This window comes from Dunckerocampus dactyliophorus, chromosome 16, assembly GCF_027744805.1.
Source record: "Dunckerocampus dactyliophorus isolate RoL2022-P2 chromosome 16, RoL_Ddac_1.1, whole genome shotgun sequence".
Lineage (NCBI taxonomy): Eukaryota > Metazoa > Chordata > Actinopteri > Syngnathiformes > Syngnathidae > Dunckerocampus > Dunckerocampus dactyliophorus.
Window position 1 is genome coordinate 18381107 of NC_072834.1, and position 14329 is coordinate 18395435.

The following is a 14329-nucleotide window of genomic DNA, read 5'->3' on the forward strand; positions in this document are numbered from 1 at the left end:
CTGAAATAAATTAATGATGCTAACCAAGGTTCCACTCAAAATAGAATGTATTAATAAAGAAAACTGTAATAGACCCAAAGGCTTTTGTGTGGTTCATTACATCGTCCAATGACAGCAGCTAGCGTACGATGCCACTAAAAAAATTGGAATCCCAGTCCATCGGTCCAGGAGGTGTCCCTCAAGATTTTTTTTTTTTTTTTCCATTACTGACATAAGTGAACACAAGTACATTTGAATGTGTAGTGGCTCTACCTAGTGGTGGAGCTGGTGAACTATAATTTCATTTGTCTTCACAAAAAAAAAAAATAAAATCATACACTGACTTGTTACCCTGAATCTGATACATGTCGGCCAGATATCATGCTATCACAAACAAATCCAATGAGGTTCATTTGGTCTATCATTAATACATTCTAAACAGGTTTTTTTTCAGACCAGAGTAGTTTTTCATACCTGACAGTCAGGTATGAAAAACTAGCTCAATCTGGTCTGAAAAAAGAACAGTTTAGAACAAACTCTTAATGTTATATTCATTCCAAGTGACGAAAAACCTTCAACGTGCAAATTGTCATACTTTGGTTTCAGCGCAGTTGGTAAATCCAATTCATTGACAGTTCACTCCGTGACCATAGCAACGATAAAATCAACACTACAGGCAAGTTAGGGGTGATACCAAGCACACTGCACAACGAGCGATACTCACTAAGCGGCATACTGGTGGTGACGATAAGGGCTGGGGCCTCTGATGTAGCTAGAAGATGGTAAGAATATGATTATTTTTTGGGGGGCGGGGAGTCAGTTTCTTCCAATGCGATCAAAAAGCCTGATTTTAGCATCTATTAGCACGTTAGCATGCACGGCACTTTATATCATTAAATATCTTAATTATTGATCCAACTGTACAGGAGATACTATATATAGATTATATGGATATTTTTTTCTGAATTACAATGTTTATACAGTCAAACCTGGCCACTTTTGCCGTTTCCCTTTAGTGGCCGCTATAAGCAGGTGGCCATTATAGACAGGTTGGTGGCCATTTTGAATTTGTGCGCACATATTAACATGTCTGTGATTAGAAGCTTTTGTTTGCATATACATATAATTATACTGTTACATGTTGACCAGTAGAGGGCACTGTGGGCCTGCGGATAAAAGTTGTAAAGAACTAGGCTTGTTATTCTACACCACCCACAGAACAAAGCTGTGACGTGAGTCTCTCCTTCCCCACAACAAGCGGCATTACAGTATTGACCAGTGCACATTGTCTCACACCAGGAAATAAACGGTGTCACTGTCTGCATCAAGCTCCAAAGAAGACGGCTTTTTTTTATGTGGAACTGACAGTTTGTGTGGATCTTGTGAATGATTGTGACTGAGCTAGGACTCAGTAATCAAAGTCTACACACAACGGCTTCATTGATTAAAAAAACAAAACTTTTTCGTGCATGAAGCTTCTGCTTGAGTCGGTATTTTGGCCGCTATATGCGGTCAGATATTGACCAAGGGATACAAAATGGGTGGCTGCTGGCCACATTAGACACCGCTATACACCGCTATACACATTTTCTGTGGGGGATTTTTCAGTGGCCGCTATAGGCAGGTGGCCGTTATATACAGGTGGCCGCTAAGACCGGTTTGACTGTATTTGGGATATGCCGATCTGGGTTTTATGCTACCGATTCCAATACCAATCATCCATGAGTGAAATCGGCCGATACTGATACCGATCACACAGACTAACTGTACATTTTTCAATTTCTTTAAATTATTAGCTGTCGTTTGACATCGTGAGACTCGAAAACTCACCATACTCCGTCAAGTATTTGCTCTTCAAATGCTGTACTAAATGAAAGCTTTTTAAAATGCTACCCCGGCGAGGTATTTTTCATAGCATGTTTTGAATGGTGCAAAATTTATGTCACTATATATATCATATTTATATCACAAGTTCCACACAGCAGACGTTTGTTTTGAGGTTGGCACGCCTAAGCAATGTGAAGGAAAGTGGGCGGGGGACTATCGCTACAGGTTGTAGGCTGCAGTAGTCCGAGCCGGAGGTGATTGGCTTTTGTGATTGGCGTTGAAAGGCATTTATCGACATATGCCGATCGCATGCTTTTTCACGGAAAGTGGCCGATCGATCGGTGCATGCCTAGTTTATATGTATTACTTTATCAATGTAAACATTTGTATCTATTAACAAAATAAATGTATATATGTTCCTAATACAATTTTGACAATAGAGATTAAGGGGGAGGATTAAAAATTATATTTAAGTATACTTGATATGTATTTTACTGACATAATTGTATTATTTAATTACACCATATTAAATTATATACGTATAGTTAAAACAATACATTAATACAGGAGTGTCCAAAGTGCAGCCCAGGGGCCATTTGAAGCTATCGGCTATTCTTTTATTGACCTGTAGCATTCTAAACATTTAATTCAACAAGTAAACTAAAAAAAAATAATAAACAACAGCAAAAATGGAAAAATCAGCAGTAATTTTACAAGAATAAAGTTGAAATCTAAAGTCTGCATTTTATGCGAATGTCTTAATATGAGGAAAAATAACAAAATTTTAGTAGCATAAAGTTGAAATAGTGAAGAAAAAAGACGCTATTTTAAAAATCCTAACACTATGAGAAAAAACATAACAGATAAAAGCTGTCATTTTTTGGAAAATTAGGTTGAGGAAAAAGTTCAAATTTTACAAGAATAAACTCAAAATATTATAGGAATAAACTCATATTATGAGAAGAAAATTTACAAGAAGAAAGTTGGAAAAAAAAACCAGCAGCAGCACAAAAAAACATGTGATTTTATGAGGATAAATCCAAAATATTCAGAGAAAAAGGCCTTACTCTAACGAGAAAAAGTACCAATTTTACAAGAATAAGCTTGTAATATCAGAAAAATGTCATTTCAGTAGCGTAGAGTTGAAATATTAAAGAAAAAGATGTTATATTTTAGAAGTCGTAATTTTATGAGAAACAAACAAAACAAAATAGTTGTCATTAAGTTATGAGAAAATTTATGAAGATTATTAGATAAGAATGTTTAAATATAACAGCAACAAATTGGAACAAAAAAGAGCAAAGAGAAGGGTTGATATGGATAATAGGCTTTTTCACCCATATTACAAAGCTGAGATGCAGATTTTTCTTGAAATACATATAACTTCTTAGCACATTTTTATAAAATATCAAAGTGGCCCTTTGCATCCTTTGTTTGTTCACTATGTGGCCCTTGCTGGAAAAAGTTTGGACATCCCTGCATTCAAATAAAATAAATTACCAAAACAATAATTACAATAAAATGAATAATAATACAAATACATTTAATTGTTTTCATTTTTTAGACACCAAATACCCAACTATGAACGGTGTTTCGAATCAAGGGTACAAAAACAGACTTGACTTGAACGTCTGTACTATGCAAAGTTGAGCCATAAATTTATCACAAAAATGGGATACATTTTTTAAAGCGAGAGGACTGCAAAAGAGGACTGAAAATAAATGAAATCCGTATTCGAGTGCTAACGAGAAGGAGAAGGTCTTTATATGCAATGCTTAAGAGGGAGATTCAAATGGCAAGCCTTTAACATTATGAGCACTTCCTTATGATAATACACCTCTGTTCCCAGTAGTGTATACCTCATTTGAAGACCTTGCTAAACACTAACGAGCTGAAATTGCTGCAGTGCACAAGCGTGACTTAATTTGTACTACAGAATTTTTTTTTTTGTAGGGAATGAAGGGAGGGTGCGCTAAGTACTACGCTAGAGGCTACAACTCTCTCAGATCAATCTATCACGCTGCTTAACAAACCTGAACCCGCCGCATTAGAGAAATGGAATGGAATGCCATCGGGAGAAATAGTGGTGTGACATTGGGGGCGAATGAATTACGTGGAATGTTCTTCTCATTCGACACTATTGAAGCTTGTTTTCGAGGGAAAAGGGAGGAAAACTAAAACAGACGTAGGAAACTTACGTGTGAAAGAAAAGCCTGAGAGGTCCGATGGAATAACAACAGATGGAAACCAGCGTGAGATACAGACAACAAAAAAGAAGAAGAAACAAAGACAATGAAATGAGAATGAAAGAAAATGACTTCGCGTGGCGACACCGATGGGAGAAGTACAAAATTTTTGGCGAATTACCAACGATGGTTATGAACAGAACAGATGAATCCAAGACAACACAACATTTTTTTTATGAGGAATGTCCAACGGGAGCCTGGGAAAACTCAGTGGAGCGATACGTTTAAAAGACCCAAAGCAAGAACTTTAGATACAGTACAAGATAGAATACTCATATGTAGTCTCTTGAAACTACAAAAAAATAAAATGAAATAAAACCTCGACTCAAAGAAAAGAAAGTTATGAAGTGGCGGTCAAAAAGCAATCACAGATAACCGAATTTTGTCGCTCAGTTGTTTGTATTAAAGGGACCGTATGCAGCTGCCTATACGGCGCCAACATGCCAACATATAAATAGCATTCTATCCCGCATCTTTATGCTTTGGGGCTAGTACGTAAAGCCATGCCCGACATAACACACTCACACGCACTAGTTGTTTGTTGTCACCTAATAATAGCAAACGTTCAGCTACTAACATTAGCTATCATTGACTGCATAGCCAAGCATAACCACACAATGACTTCAAATTGCCAAATTGTTGGTCGCTTCTCTGAGACTGCTTTGAATGTAAGTGTGCGTACTACAGACACATACGTTGTCCATGAACGTTAGTTATTTACTTCGTGCCAAATGGAAATTTAGAAAAAAAATTACACAGCTTAATTCATAATTGTGAAAAAAACTGTTTTGTGGAAGCTGTTATTTTAAACCACTATTGATAACATATGCTAGCCGGCGAGAAAGTTGCATGCAGTCCCAAGGTTATGATGATAGTCAGCATCGACTGAAAAGTAACACTTCAAGTCAAATAACATAAGCTAACATTTTTCCACTTGGCAAGAGATAAAAAACATCGTAACTTTTGGGTAATCCTGGAAAATACGTAAAAATGCATGCAATCAAGTGCCACTCGAGGTCGCCAAAACAACAGCAAGCCATAGATTGACATAAGCGATTAGAGATAAAGCAGAATTTTGTCACTGAATTGTTCGTAATAACAAGGCTAGTGTAGTCATCGTCGTCTTGTATATTTAGAGGCATAATACATCGCACTACTGGGCAGAAGCCAGCAGAGTGTGCTGAGAAGTAGTGATGAGGCGACGTATTTTTAGCAAAAATAAATGAATAACTCGTAAATACCGCAGTTAGTTAAAACACAACTGGATGTATTTTGATTTGCACTAATACTGCTTGAATGGCATTGCACCACAATCTTTTGACCCAGCATTTACGTAAAAGTTAGCGATGACTTCAGGAGTCTACGTAGCCGAGCTCAGTACTGTAGGTACGTAACTAAGTGTCAACGGGTACATACGGACTGGCTTGGTCTTGAACGTGCTGGTCGGGCTGCTCTCGCCTTCGCCTTTGCCATTGATGGCGGACATCTTGATCTCATAGGTGGTCTCTGGCTTCAGGCCCGCAATGGTGATCCGGGTCATGTCTATTGGAGAAGAGTTATTCGAAATACATTTTTAGTTTCAATATCAAACAAAATGGTGACAAAATGGCGACAAAAAAACGACTAAAGTGAAAAAAAGTTGGTGGTTTGACATTTGGGGAGCTAATAAAAAACAGTGGAGCGACTAATTCATTCATTCATTGACACTCATTAAGTATACGTGCCAAATATGTTTCGGTCTGAGAAATGTAATAACGGACCTGTGCATTTACTTGTACGAAACAGTGTTTAATTTAGCGGATTTTGTCCGGAAATTCCTCGCAATACACTCATGATCAAAATTTTAAGACCAGTTGAAAAATGTAAATGATTTACATTTTTCACTGTTGGATCTTAAGGAGGTTCTAAGCAGGGCTTCAAAATGCAAAAAGAAGAATGGGAGTGAGACAAAAAAAAATGTTTTGAGTAAGCAATTTATTGCAAACAAGCATAAAAATGAAATAGGCTGTTCTTGAGCTGATCAAAAGTTAAAGACCACAGCCTTTAAACGCTTGAATCTTGGCAAAAATGTTGATTCAATCTCATTTTCTGTCAGATTCACACTGTCATGATCTATTGATGGCAAAGGCAAAAAAGCTTTCTCTCTTTGAACGCTGTCGGATTGTTGAGCTGCACAAGCAAGGCCTGCACAAGCAAAATTGGACAACTTCAAAGATCCTGAGGGTTATGGAACAAAAAAGTCAAGCGGTAGACCCCAAATAATGTCACCGGCCCTAAGCCGGAGGATCCCACTGGCTGTCCGTCAAGACACGGGACCATCCTTGCTCCAAATGAAGGTTGTTACTTGTGCAGTCCAATGACCATCAGACGGCATTTGGGAGAGAAGGTATTTTTTAGAAGAAAAAACGTCTTCAAAGGCCTCGTCTCCTTCAACGCCACAAAATTGCCCATTTGGAATTTGCACAAGAGCACCAAACATGGGACACTGAAAGGTGGAAAAAAGTTGTATTCTCTGATGAGGAAAAAATATAACCTTGATGGTCTGATGGCTTCCAACGTTACTGGCATGACAAGGAGATCCCACCTGAGATGGCACAGTGGAGGGGGCACCATCATGATCTGGGGTGCTTTTTCCTTTAATGGAACGATGGAGCTTCAGCTTGTGCAGGGGCGTCAAACAGCAACCTGTCTATGTGGAGATGTTGCAGGGGGCATCCCTCAACATTTGGTGATGGATGGCAAGGATTACAAAAATGGACATCAGTTCCAGACAGTGAATGCTCTCCGTGAAGCCATCTTCACCACCTGGAGCAACATTCCCACTAGCCTCCTGGAAACACTGGCATCAAGCACGCCCAAAATACTTTTTCATATGATTAACAAGAATGGCACAGCTACTCATTACTGAGTCCTTTTTTGAACATTCAGGGGGTTTTGGAGGTTTTTTTTGAGCTATGGTCTTAAACTTTTGATCAGCTGATGAACAGCCTATTTCACTTTAATGCTTGTTTGCAATAAATTGCTTAATCATTTTTTTTTCTGTCTCACCCACATTTCTTGTTTTTGCATTTTTAAGCTCTACTTAGAACCTCCTTAAGATCCAACAGTGCAAAATGTAAATTATTGCAATTTTTCAACTGGTCTCAACATTACTATGATGATATTGTGTTATAATTATGTGTAAATGCTTTCAGATATTGAAATGTGTAAAGAAGAAAATGAATGGACAACGATCGTCCTGTGAACGATATTGTAACTTTTAATAAGGCAACAGTCCTTAAAAAATTAATTTTGTTCTTGGATTGTGGTGTTGATGGTGTTGGTATTTAATGGTAAAATGAGTGTAGTAATGTAGTGTGTTGAATAAAAGCTTCATTGCTCTTAACATTTGTTTCCCCGGGAGGAATGTTTGTTCAAATGAACAAGTCAACAAGTCGTACACAAACACTTAGCACCAGTCCGATTGGGCGTTCCAGTCGAGAGAGGCCGTCATGTCTCTGTGTGGAATATTAAATTGAGTCGACAGAGTTTGGCCTTGAGGCGAATCAGCCTTTTTGTTTTAATGATTGTCAATTGTAAATTCTAAATGTCTTTCAGCAGAATGCACTGGCCACAACATTAGGCACACCTGCACAATCTAAACAATTTGGCCTTCAAAAAGACAATAATGTTGACTTTGATGGACATTGTTGTGTCCACTAAGAGTAAGGGTGCTTTGAGTGTCTGGCAGTACTTCTTTCAAACATGTGGTGGCAGTCCTGCTTTGTACCACTAAAAAACATCTAGCAGGAGCCGGAACAGAATACCTGCGTCATCTCTAGAAGAAAGCCAGGAACCTTAAGGATGATTTATTATTATTATTTATTACGATGTCATCTGCATTTTGTCACACTGAAATGACTGCAAAGCACCGATTGGGGGTTTATTAATTCAATTAAAAAGTGCTTTTGGGACCTTCTTAATACTGAATGAATGAATGTCAGAAGTACATGATACAGTATACTACAATACAACACACAGTCCTCAGAGTACTTGTGTTTTTTTGCTTACTGCATCGCTTTACATGACAGGTGGCTCTCAGGCCCGCGAGCTGACAGCAGCCAGCCTGTCAAGCCGCTGACAGATACGCCCCATGCGGCAAACAGGACAGGAAGCAGCCAGATATAAGAGCTACCGAGCCTCGGCGGGGACGGGGCTATTATCTGGAGGCCCTGAGCCGACTGTCATCTCAGCCTCACTGTTGTTGGCCAGACGTCAGCTGCAGCGCTGTCATGTTTGGATTAGCTCCTGGTGATAGCTCAAGTGTTATCTGCCCTTACTTCACTGGCGTAGAAGATTTGGGAACAAAAAAAAAAGACTGGAATAATACATTTTTGTCCACATATCCACAGAATGTTGACATATGGCAAGCAGGGTGGAGAGAGGGGAGCTTTTCTCCCAAAAACACTAAAATGCATCATGCACTGCCATAATATCACATTAATTTACATTAAATGTAAATTTACATTTACATTAAAAATACTATAATAAATGGTGTGCCTGCTTTATTATAAATAAAATATTATACTCTAACTCTTAAGTTTATATTAAAAAAATGGCACTCACCCAAGTAAAAAAAAATCCAAAATTAATCTAATTTGAGCACTAGAGTGTTCCCCACTTTCTGCATATGCCTCAATTTTCACAAGTCATGCATTATTCACTGATAAACCACGCACAATGTGAAACAAATAAGATAAAATTAATAAAAAAACTAATAATTACAAAAAAACGATCAGAAGGTCCCCTAACTCATGAAAAATCCTTCTTATCTTTTGCATGGATTGTACTGTACAGTCATCCCTCCTTTATCATGGTTTATTGGTTATCACTGATCGTGATAAGTGAACCAACCACAAAACAGCAATGGTTTATTAATTAATGCATTTTTGAAAAACCATGATAGACCAAAGCAGCGAAATTCGAAGCACAAAGTGGCGAGAGATGACCAGATATTTAGTCATTTGGGGGCCCAAGGCAAATCTAGTCATTGGGGACCTCCCCATCCTTTTTTTTTTATTATATTATTTTTTTTTCTACTAACAAGTGTGAATAGCTATTTCCTGAGCTGGATAAAGATACACTCACATCTTTATGATGAAAAGCGTCACTCTCAGCTTCATCTCAAACTACAGCATCATCGGCTGACACTGACAGTAGCGGTGGTGCTGCCTTTGTGTGTCTACTTTGGTGCGACTGTGAAAAAAGTTGACACCTTCGGTAGTTTTGATAAAATCGGTTTGTTTTCCTCTCCCCTTGTTGTCTTTTCTGCTCCACTGGGGAAACTCTGTGTCGACAAGTTTGTTTCACTCCCGTCTTCCGGAATTAATCTGTACATTTGCAGTAACATGGAATCGTCCATTGTATGCAAAATTAGGGGTAGCGGTGAAAATGATCAAGATAGATTATGCATTTGGATGTAGTTTTAAGCACATGAAGTAAGACTAAAACAGTAATATGTACTTTAAATTGAAGAAAAAAAATCAATAATCAGTTTTTATGAGATGTTTGGAGGCCCCTGGAAATCGACGGGCCCTAGGCAATTGCCTGTGTTTGTCTAATGGTATGACTGGGATGACTACTTCTACCACAGACCCTTAAAAGTTCTCCTCGCTTTAGTTCTAGCCAAGAAATTGACAAATAAACTGCCTCCTGCTGGTTGGGTTAAGATGTGTGACTCACCCTCCGTGGCACTGTACTCCATGGTAGTCCAGTCCTGGTGCCACTGCTTGCGCCACACGAGGCGGTACTTGATGAGGGGCACTCCGCCGAAGGAGTCTGGCTCGTCAAACTCCACCACGGCCGAGCTGGAGAAAGGCTCCACCTGCTGGATCTCCGGCGAGGACGGCACCTCTGCGACACACGAGGTAACTTTGAGGGTGGAGGCCGATCGTTTGATGACAATGTACTCTCTCTAATGTGAGCAGAGCCCTCACATTTCTGCAGCCATTTTATTAAATCTTTTCAAGAGACAATGCTTTAGAAAAATGTATAGACTTATATGTATATACAATATATAATTTAACATGTGCTGCCTTTAAGTCAAAGTGGGGTGGTGTTTGTCTTTTTTGGCAACACCTAGCGGTTGCAATAATTCATTGTGTTGAGCTTGTCACACAGTTAGGCACCTAAATTGAATGATACTTTCTAATACGCTTCTGCCTGGGAGACTATATGTCTGTAAGTAATGTGCAACTATCTGATAACTGTGTGGATTGAGAAAGGTGGTATTTTAGACAGCAGTATTGTTTAATTAAGACACTAATTATGTCTATCTTAGAGATTGTAGTATGAGTCAGACACTGACTCACTAAATGCGCACGTATGAATTTCAGTCTATTTTGTGAAAAAAAAAGGTTTTCGTGTTAAAATACGGCTGTTTGATATGTTTCTACGCACCTTCTTCGAGAACTAGGTAGCTTTTGTATTGAAAAAATAGGCTTACTTCAGCTTCTTGACTCCTTGTTGGTGTAAACATTGTACTCACTTCTGTAATAATTACTTCTTGCCAAATACCCATTGATTTTTGATGTACGATAGCGCTCTGATCCTTCTTGAAATCAAGATAAACTGCTAACTTTCACCTCATACTCCATGTCCAAGTGTCTCACAGGCATGTCATCATGGAAAATACACTGTGAAGCCTCTTTAAGAGGCGTCTTTGATCTCTTTAGCTGCTTTTGGTCTGCAGGCAACCCATAGAGAGAGGAAAACGGCATTATGTTCCACTGGTGTTGCTACCACACTTAACTTAATACCGACTTCATCGTGTTTGGTCAAGGTCCTGCACAGCCTCCCCGGTGGCCGCTGGAGGAACATTGCTCAACGTGGAGCGCTGCCACGTCCAATCCATTACAACGAGCGTCCCAGTGGGTTTTTCAAGTCGAACAGTAAATCATCATGTCACAATGCATTTTAAGCCAACCCTCACTCCTTATTGGCTGTCCTTTGTAATGTTGTGTTTTATCGGTAATGTCTAATCTGTATTGGGTGAGATCAAACAGCCTACACAGCCATCCATGTTCTATCGTGCTTTGGAAATATGGGAGTACCAGCCATTGCCTCTGATAGACGATTGTCGCAAATTCCCATCACACAGCTTGCAGTAGATAGAGAATTTGGTCACTAATTTTGGGAAATTGCCCAAACTTGAGGTAAGATGTGTACAACTTACTGGCTGATTCTACAGCTCACACACTGAGGAAGTAGTCACAGATTTGTTGCATTTTCACTACATTAAGAAGTAATGTCTGCATATGAATACTCTTGTATTTAGGTGCAATGTTGGAGAAGTGTAGGTGCAATATAGTAGACATTTTCAACACCATGGGTGAAAATGACATTTGTGTCACTCAATGATTTAGTGAAAAAGAGAGATTGGTTGTCTTATATTTGGGTCAATGCATTACAAGTAGGGCTGTCAAATGATTAAACATTTTAATCAGATCAATCACCATTTTTAAATTAATTAATCGTGATTAATCACCACTAGCAACTGTCTCTAAAATATGCCCATTTTTACTGTATTTAATGAACAGAAAGATAAATGATAGAACAGGATTACACATATTTGTATGTATTAACAGCTCCAAATGAAGTCAATATGTCAATCAAGCTAAAAGATACCATACAAGTCTAAAAATCTATTAGTCTAACACTAGTCTCTTTAAAAGTAGCAGAGCATTTGAATCACACTTTAAACCGTGTTATTATGAGCAATGAGGGGTTGCGTTCAAGACATCACATAATTTAAGGTAAATGTACTTGTTTTCAGTGTACAGTAGTACCTCGCATAACATAAACCTCCTTTTACATAAATTCCACTGAACATAAAGAATTTATGAAAAGTTTTTGCTTCATATTACAGAAGAAATTCCATATAACATAAAGCGTCAAGTCAGTGCAAGTCTTTTTTTTTTTTTCAATCAACTTTATTAATGCCTCAAGTCGGTGCAAGTTCAGACTAACACTTGGTGACGCCTTCTGACGCATCACACTCTCATTGGCTGATTTTCGGGGCACCGCCTCCGCTCTCATCTCATTGGCTGATTATCGGGGCACTGCCTACGCTCTCATCTCATTGGCTGATTATCGGGGGACCGCCTACGCTATACGGCATGTACGTGAGTTTGTGTGAGAGACAGGCTGGTCCCTTCAACCTTCCTCTTCGTAGTCCCCCTCAAACTAACTTAAACAATTAAGTTAAGTTACAAATTAAAATTTTGCACACAGCATTATCGTGTAGTGCGTGTGCGTTTGTCTGTGAGACCAGCTGACTCTTACAGTAATCTTATTATCTTATTTTACATTGGAATGTTACTGTACTATGTTTATGCTAATGTTTTCTTATATTTTCCCACCATATTTGGTGGACTTTGAATATTTTGAAGTGCCAAAAGGGTGAGTTTGGGAAGATCTTGGAATGGATTAGGCTATTTACATGTATTTTACGCTTTGTATAACATAAAAACCCTATAACATAAAGGTTCTCGGAACGGATTATTTACGTTGTAGGGGCGTCTACTGTATTTTCCAGCATACTTAAATGTAGCAAATTGTACATCAGAATTAAGAGTTACAAAGTGAGTGATAAGAATATCCACTTCATGTTTTGTCTTTATTTTCCTATTTATTTACACACACATAAGCCATATAAAGCCGTTTTTGTGATGTTCAGGGTGTCCCTGAATGCATCTTGCATTCTTGTTATGACAATGAGCAAGTGTTGTTCCCAGGATGAATGGACTAGAGACGTATGTGAGCTGGAGATACATACAGTATATGGTGTTGGAATTATGCTGCTGTTGATGTTTTCAGGTCAGAATGGAGTTACTGTATAAAACAGAGTCAGACTGAGTGTGACTGTGAGGGGACACTCCACTGTGCTTCGAAGCACAATGGAGAACTCCGTCTGCCTTTATAACAGCGAGGCGTGCTGCTCTGGTGAGCATGCGTTAATTGCAATAAATAAATCAACGTAATTAATGAACGCGTAAACGCATGCTTTCTGACAGCCCTAAGATATGCTAACAGACATGCTTGTGGACTTTTGTGGACAATTTGTGGCTAAGTGTCACTTGTGTCTCTGCAAAGATGTTTTGCTTGATGGCGGCCATGTTTTTCAATCAATCTTGATCAAATTTGATACACATGTGCTTGTTAGTCCCCTTTAGGTATGTGCCTGATTTCCTAGTGATTGAACGAAACACCCTAAAGTTTTAGTGGGTTGTTTCATAACGCACACTGATATTTGTGAGGAATTTCAAGTCAGTCCGACTAGACTTCCAGGGGCCAAATTTTGAGGTTTCATAACAGCACCACCGTGCAGGGTATTTGTCTGAAATAACAATAGCACAAGCAACGCCTTCACCCTTTTATGTAGTAAAAGACTAGCAGGGGTGTCCAAAGTGCGGTCTGTAGGCCAATTGCAGCCTGCGGCTGTGTTTCACATTGTGAAAATATTAGTTAACAAAAAATGGAAAAATCTGAAGTAATTTTACAAGAATAAAGTTAAAATATTAAGAGGACTAAAATTTATTTTAGTATAATAATATATAAATATAAAATAATATTATGAGAAAAAAACTTAATTTTAGCAGCATTAAATTTAAATAATCAAGAAAAAAGTTTCACGTTTCAAGTTTCTGACAAACAGAAAAACAAAAACAGTTTTTTAAAAAATAGGTTGCAGAAAAAGTTATGGGATGAAAATAAAGCCAAAATATTATGGGAATAAAGCCATAAATAAGGAGAACAAAATTAAAGAAGAAAGTTGAAATAGATGACTAGATGATTCCTAATATTATGAGGAAAAATAGCATTACTTTAGTAGCACAGATTATTAAAGAAAAAATATTTTTCTTTTTTTAACTTGGCATATTATGAAAAGCAAATAAGCAAACAATAAAGTTGTCATTTTTGCATTTTTGCATTTGGGGGAAAAGTCAATATTATGGGAAAAAGTAAAAATACAAATAAAGTCATAATTACAAGAAGAAAATATTTGGAAAAATTCAACAACAACAGCAACAAAAATAAAACAACAGCAAAACTGAGAAAAGCTGAGATGTAGTCTATTTTTCATGAAATATACATAACTTCTTAGCATACCTACAGTACATGTGTTGTTTTACAAAATATCAAAGTGGCCCTGGCATCCTTTCATTTTTCAATGTATGGCAATTGGTGGAAAACGTTTGAACACCCCTGGTCCAGACGAAGAGTTGGTTTAATCTGCC

General features: G+C 38.1%; 1 protein-coding gene across 10 annotated transcripts in view; it reads right to left on the reverse strand.

Moving 5' to 3' along the window:
* LOC129169112 (neural cell adhesion molecule 1-like) overlaps positions 1–14329 on the reverse strand; it is a 282683-nt gene that overhangs the window by 43607 nt on the left and 224747 nt on the right. For 6 of the 10 annotated variants that reach the window (XM_054755177.1, XM_054755179.1, XM_054755181.1 and 3 more), the window contains 2 exons: positions 9774–9944; positions 5469–5594 (listed from right to left, as the gene is read on the reverse strand). In XM_054755177.1, coding sequence (XP_054611152.1) covers positions 5469–5594; positions 9774–9944 — 297 coding nt within the window. Of the gene's footprint in view, positions 1–4004; positions 4020–5468; positions 5595–9773; positions 9945–14329 lie in introns of all 10 variants that reach the window. The other 4 variants (XM_054755176.1, XM_054755178.1, XM_054755180.1 and 1 more) reach the window with 1 other exon arrangement.